Raw genomic sequence first — 7276 nt, forward strand, 5'->3', positions numbered from 1 at the left:
CAGGATTGGATTTAAGCATCTGGGAGGCTTTGGAAAGAGAGCTGAAATGGGCAGGGAAATGGTGAAGAAGATTATTCAGGCATCATATGAAAGGGAGTGACATGGTTGGTAGCAGAGTTGAACCTAAAGAGAAGGTGTTGGGGTAATATGTAGAAAACTAGGACACAGAAATTCTAGGTCCTAGCTTGAGTGTTTTCACTTATTAACTGTAAGAGATTGGTGAGCTCATTTCTTTAAATATTAGCTACATACTCACTTTTATTGTGTACCCCATAGGGCTGATATGAGAATAAAATGAGATAATAGATATGAAAATATTTTGTAAATGTCTATATAATCATAATATGATGAAATGTGGTTCAAGAGCCCCAGGAGTAGATTCCTATCTTTCAACTGTCTCTTAAGATTGTTATGAAAACATCATTTTAGAATTAGAATTTCTTTATTAGGGTCTAAGAGGATTTTCTATTCCTCTTGTGCAAAGTAGCTACATAGCTTTCTACCCTCCCCAAATATATATTCTTGGACAGATTACAAAGATACGAATTCTTTTAAAAAGAAACGAATTTTTTATTTGACAACTAGAAATAGGAGTTTTAAAATGGCACTGCCTCTCTCTAGTCTATTGTCAAGAAAAAATCATGGGGATGACCCTTTTATAATATAAATGGGACCATGTTACTCCTCTGCTCAAAACTTTCCAAAGGCTTCCCATCTCATGCAGAGTTAAATATCCTTACTATGGCTTACAAGTAAGGATATTTACTTGTAAGCTGCACAATTTGGCCCTCTGTTCATCCTCTTTGACTTCATCTCCAATACTCTTCCCCTTAATCACTCTACTCCAGCAAACCAACCTTGCTGTTTTTTTAACACAATCCTGCCTTAGGATCTTCTAGACAATTTGCTTCCCTCTGCCCGGAATGCTCTTCCCTCAACCATCTATATGGCTGAGTCCCTCATCTTCTTCAAGGTTTGGCTTAAAGGATGCTTTCTTAGTGTGGCCTTCCATGATCATCCTATTTAAAATTTCTGCCCTTTCTCCCACACTTCCTGTCCTCTTTCCCCTTTCTCTGTAGTGCTTACCACTTTCTGACATACTGTGTATTTTACTTTTTTTTTTTTTTTTTTATTGTCTGTCCCACAGTAGAAAGTAAACTCCACATGGATAGTGGTTTTTGACCATTTTGGTCATAGTGTATCTTTAGTACCTAGAAGAGTGCCTAGAACATAGTAAATGTTCAATAAATCTTTGTTGAAAGAATTACTACTATTTTACCTGATGTTAAAACATACATAAATTATATAAGCATGAAACTTTGTGTCTAACCTGGAAGATTCTCAACTATGAAGAGCCAAGGGCTTAGGAAAGTTGTTCTGTTACTAAATCTTTTAGGTATGTATCCATTAGGCATTTAAATTAGATTCTTTATTCATTTTTTAAAATATTAGACTGTCTTAAGAAATGCCTTGAGTACAACAATGACGATCCACCTGGGATAACTGCTCTTGTTCTACCTTCTACCCCCATGACCCATTAATTAACAGTATGAAACAGCACAGATATAATGCTCTCATATTACTATGTACTGGAGTTATCCAAGTTGAAAATATGGTTGTTACATTTGGAATGTACTATGAACCAACTATGCTTTAGCTCTGTCCAGGTTAGTTGAAGAATAAAACATTGAGGGACCGCACTGAAAAATATCTTCTTTAAAGTGTCCATTGGAGAATTAGCAGCAGTAAATCAAGCCTTCCTTAATTAATCTTCTATGTCTGGACAATGGTTTGCTTGGTCTCATGTAGATTTGTTTATGTTCATTTTACCCTCAGGACTTTCTTCAGGGCAGCCTTCATTTCCTTGTTTCGTAAGCTGTAAATCAGAGGGTTTAAGCAGGGAGTCACCACGGAGTAGAACAGAGTCATAATCTTCTGCATTTCCGCTGGGTTATCAGCTGTGGGGCTCCCATACATTGCCAAAAGGGCCCCAAAGAATAAGCACACCACCGTCAGATGTGATCCGCAGGTGGAAAAGGCCTTCTGCCGGCCAGCTGCTGAAGGGACTTTTAACACAGCTATCAGTAAAAGGGAATAAGAGCTAAGGATGTACAGGAGAGTGAGGATGATAATGAGGAAGTTAAGGACATAGAAGACAATCTCAGTGACAGGAGCTGGGGCACAGGACAGAGCCATCAGTGGGTCCATGTCACACATGAAGTGATCGATGGAGTTGGACCCACAGAAAGGCAATTGAGAGAGCTGCACAGTAGAGACAGAGTAACTAAGGAACCCAAACACCCAGCAAAGAGACATCAAGATATAGCAGAGTTGTTGGGTCATGACTGTTGGGTAGTGCAATGGGCGGCAGATAGCAAGGTACCGATCATATGCCATGATGCAGAGGAAATATGCCTCAGTTGTACCAAGGGAAGTAAAAAAATATAACTGGAGGAAACAGCCAACAAAAGAGATGGATTTTGTCTCTGAGAGGAAATTGGCTAGCATACTGGGCACAGTGGAGGTAATGTACCAAATTTCAAGGAAAGCAAAGTTCCCTAGGAGAATATACATTGGGGTATGGAGCCGTTGGTCCAACCTCACAGCACAGACAATGATCCCATTTCCCATCATGGTAAATATGTAGATCCCAAAGAACAGGGCAAAGAGGAACCTTTGCAACTCTTGACAACCAGGGAAGCCTAGGAGGACAAACTCAGTCACAGTGCTTGTCGCTGAGCTGTTCATGAATCCCAGAGCTGCAGAGAACACAGAAAACATCATTATACAAGCTGTTTGTTTCCTGAAAAACATGGAGGAAACCTATGCAAAGTAAATATGGTGGCTATTTGGCAATTAGTTTGGAATAACCCATCCATTAACTCCTAGCTCTTATTTAAAAGCCACCAATCAATCATCCTGGTAATCCCAAATCTCGGTAAACTTGGGTTCATAACAATGGAATATGTACATTATTTGGATTTTGTTTATCCATGGGTTGAGTTAAAAACATCGTCTCTTTCTTTTGAAATTTTGGAAACTCAGAAGCACTGTCCTCTATGAAAGGCAGAAAAGTGGTTATCAGTTTGTATTTCTTTTTCCCCACCCACAGTTAATTATTTCTAATAGAACAGGTTTTAGCCTGACTTAATTTTTTAGCCAAGAATTAGGAGTGGAATAACTATTTTTTTGACATCTCTTTCCAAGTAGAAAATACTTGACATATTTCTCATATATTCCAGAGCTGTGTGTGTCTGTTATGTACTCTGAGTTGTTCATATCAGAATATTTTCTCTCATGTTAGTGAATTATAAGTCTCAGCATAGAAACCAAGAGGAGTGGTCATAGTAATATTTTTCCGGGAAGTAGAGAATTAATAGTTACCTCAGAGTATTCCTTGCATTGACTTTATGCTTTTATTTTAAACTCTCCTAATTTGTAACTGAATCTCCTCTATCCTAAACAAATGAAATGTTTTTAATCATTATACCATAAATCTCTCATTAAAATAAACAATTTGTTTCAAAATATATGGTTCAGCTACTTAAAAGGATTCACTCCTATGTTGTCTATGTATCGCAGATGATGAGTTTCAACATTTCTAACTGCAATCTCACCTGCCCACCTTCAGGAAACTCAGAATCCTAATAAGCTGGGAAACGTCAATTACCAAATGTCAAATAGCAAAACAAAAAAGCACACATTACATAGGTCTAAATGTTGCAAATGGTCAATTATTCTTACTGAACATAAATGATATTTTCTTTTCTTTCATTTCAGTTATACACAAATTATATGTAAAAAGTATTCAATAAGACTTTTCTAAATGCAAAGATATTTTTTAACGTTAAGCTATTCAGGACAACATTTTAAAAAATCTAAAATGCTTATGTCTTGTTATTTCAATTTTTTATTTTATTTTTTTTGGTGAGAAAGATTAGCCCTGAGCTAACATCTGTTGCCAATCCTCCTCTTTTTGTTAAGGAAGATTGGCCCTGAGCTAACATCTGTGCCCACCTTCCTCCATTTTATACGTGGGACACCTGCCACAGCATGGCTGGATAAGTGTGCGCAAGTCCGAGCCCGGGATCAGAACCCATGAACCCTGGGCCGCTGAAGTGAACTCAACCACTACACCACCAGGCCGGCCCCTATTTCAGTTTTTTAATGCTGCAAATGCTATAAATACTACATTTACCTTACCAAAATAAAATTTGCTTCCTAAATAAAAATATATATATATATTTTTTTTTTATAATTAAGAACATGAAAGTATAAAACAGACTAAAGGGAATCCTCTTCCCAGAATAAGCAAATTTTAACTCTTTGGGAAATTGTATTCCACTCTTCTTTAAAAGTTAAAATAGGATTTTTCAAAACATGCTGTTTCATAACCTGTCTTTTAACTTAATATACTTCAGTCTTTTTTCCATGTCAAAAATATAGTTCTATGCTATCAATTCAATGATGCGTTGTCTTCCATAGACTTAATCAATTCCCTAGTGAGAGATTTAGACTGTTATCAATGTTTTGTATTATAATAAGCACTGTGTTAATATTCTTAAATGTATATCTTAATATACTTGACCCATAAAATAAGCTTATAATGATTTAAAACAATAATAATTAAATGAACCAATGTATTATTCCTAGTTTTTATGATGAAAATTTTAGATATCCTTTTGATACCTATCATTTACTAAAGTCATCAAGTCAAACTCTTTATATATAATGAAAATTCCTGCTTAATATTTCCATAGACTGTCATATATGTATCTACTAGAGCATGTGCCATAATAACTAAATCACGTGTTTCTGTGTTCCCCTCTAGATTGAAAACTATACTTCATGAATGATGTTAAATTTACCCTTATGTTCTCAGTTGACTGAGTTTTTGGTGCATAATAGGCACTTGTTGAATGAATTTCAGACTTGCCATTGCTGTTACCAAAAAGCTAGTCTGCTGAATTTATGAACATCACCATCACTGAGCACCCACTCTAAACATCAGTGGGCAGAGTCTTATGTAACTCTGACTAAGTTTGTAGCAAGGTCACTTTTAAACCTGTGGCCCACAATCTCTGCTTGCTTCATATCCCTGTCATGTTTGAGTGTCCAGTCTAAGTAGAAGCCTCCCTTGTTGTTTACCTTCTTTTATATTTTCAAACCTATAATCACCATTGTGCTTAGTACTTCTTATTCCAACTTTTCCTTCATAAGAGCTCTCTCACACTTTTGTACTTGCTTCTTGGTGAATGGCTCCACTCTTCATGCACCAATCCATTTAGCATTTGCTAAAGCTAGAAACTTGAGAGTCCTTCTTCTATGACACTTCCTAATTCCGTCACCGCCCATATGTAATCAGTCAACTAATCCTGTTGATTTTCCCTCCCAAATATTTTTCACATCTGTCCTAGGCACATAGGAAATCAATGTAAATGCTTTCTTTGTTTGGATGGTCCAGTAGTGGAGTGGAACAGCTACACATATAACCTAGAAAGAAAAATGGGCCTCTTTAGGAAGGACTGAGGATGTAGTTTTAGGAGAAAAGCACATAGTTTGGTGAGGAAGGAAGAAATCACCCATGCTGGCAATCTATGCGATGACATACCACAGCTGGATCAGGTTCAAAAATGACTGACTCAATCCAGTAATACTTAACTCAGTAGTCCTTTTGTATCCCTATATTTAAAGGAAAATAAATGATAATGTCACATTGATTTGGGTTCAAATACCTTATGACATACTGTGTGCTCTTGAGCAAGTTAACACCTATTTTTCAGAGCTCTTGTGAAAATACTGTTGAGTACATATGCCTCGCACGGTTCCCGAAATATACTAGGACCTGAAAAATTTATAGCTGTTGTTGTTAATAATACTACTGTGAACAAACATGATTACCAAGTAACTAGGATAATTTTTTTTAGCATAACTGTTAACAAACCTAAATGAAAACCAATAAATTTAAATGAACCCAAATGATTAGATTAAAATGTCATTCAGTTCCAATGTATCACACAGCAAAACTCTGGGCAGCTCTGTTTGGTTGCTTAGATTTATCTTACTGACCATCTTGTATATTCTGGCACTTAAAAATATACAGCTTGGACTGATATAAAGGAAGAAGACATTAAAACATGGTAGTGTTAATAATTCAAGATGCAGAAAATAAATGATTAAAGGAAGGGCATTACATTATCTGTGATATGCACATGAGTAAGTGGGAATAATTATATTAATAATATATTAATTGGGGGCGTTGTGGAAAATGAATTATTGAGCACAACACTAAACAGTCTTCTAATGCCAAATTATGTAAATTATCAAATTTCTGAATAATAAGGCATTCATTTGTGGATTATTAGTCAAGAAAATTTCAGAGATTGTTAATCTGAGGGAGATCTGGGTAGCTGGGCACTGCAACCAGCAGTTATATGAACTTATATAACATAACTTATGATGATGTTACTGGAGATAATGTGGATGAACTTACATATCCAGAAACATACAACCCAGAAAAGTTTTCAAAAATATATTAATATTAAAATGGGATTCCACTGCAGCTAGCATCCATTTGTAGATGTCTTAGAAAAAATGCAGTGACACCTAGACGGGGAGAAAATTTACTTACCCTTCATGATACGGCTAAGTGTGGACAAAGCTGGGAATAAACACTGTAGCTTCTCATTGGTGCCTCTCTTTCCTTTACATGGAATCAAAACCCAGGGGCCTGACCCTGAGAATTCTGAGATGTATAAAGTTAGCTGCTGACACTCCCTTTCCTGCCTTCCCAAAGTGCTCATAATAAACAGTTACAGCGATAAGGTACTTCTGTTCGGCAATAGGATAGCCAGTGAAAAGAAGCACAGCCCTATAAACAGTCCTTGTGGTGTGGGTCTCAGTTTTCATATTGATATTTTCATTAAGGGCAATATAAGAGTCCTCAATCACCCACTGGCACCCATATCTTTCACTTGCCTTGCTCAGCAGAGGAAATTCAACAGGAGAATTTTATATATTGATTACTTTTGCTGCAGAGTAGCTGAAAGAAGTGAGGCATGAACCTCATGAGAAGATTTCAAAAACAGGGTACATGCGAATGATGGGGAAGGGAGTATTGTTGAGACTCCCAAGGGTGCAATTAAAGTTGCATCTTAGAGATTGTGAAGTCTTCAGTCTCCCCTTGGCCTGGTTTGTAACTCCCTCAAGACTCCTTGGTGTAACGTCCTTTCCTTATCCGTAGTTTTCATATAGTTTAGGTTAAATTGGCTCCCAG

The 7276-nt window shown here is 36.7% G+C and overlaps 1 protein-coding gene across 1 annotated transcript; it reads right to left on the reverse strand.

The window, feature by feature from the left end:
• Positions 1-1786: 1786 nt before the first annotated feature.
• Positions 1787-2784, reverse strand: LOC101387696 (olfactory receptor 11H4-like). Its single transcript, XM_014780372.2, has one exon. It carries the CDS (start codon positions 2782-2784, stop codon positions 1822-1824), a length of 963 nt encoding a protein of 320 aa, XP_014635858.2. The 3' UTR covers positions 1787-1821.
• Between the last annotated feature and the right edge of the window lie 4492 nt (positions 2785-7276).

This window comes from Ceratotherium simum, chromosome 3 (assembly GCF_057802395.1).
Source record: "Ceratotherium simum simum isolate JZ-2026a chromosome 3, ASM5780239v1, whole genome shotgun sequence".
Lineage (NCBI taxonomy): Eukaryota > Metazoa > Chordata > Mammalia > Perissodactyla > Rhinocerotidae > Ceratotherium > Ceratotherium simum.

Coding starts and splice junctions, on each gene's coding strand:
- LOC101387696 (XM_014780372.2), bottom strand. CDS start 2,784: ATGATGTTTTCTGTGTTCTCTGCAGCTCTGGGATTCATGAACAGCTCA.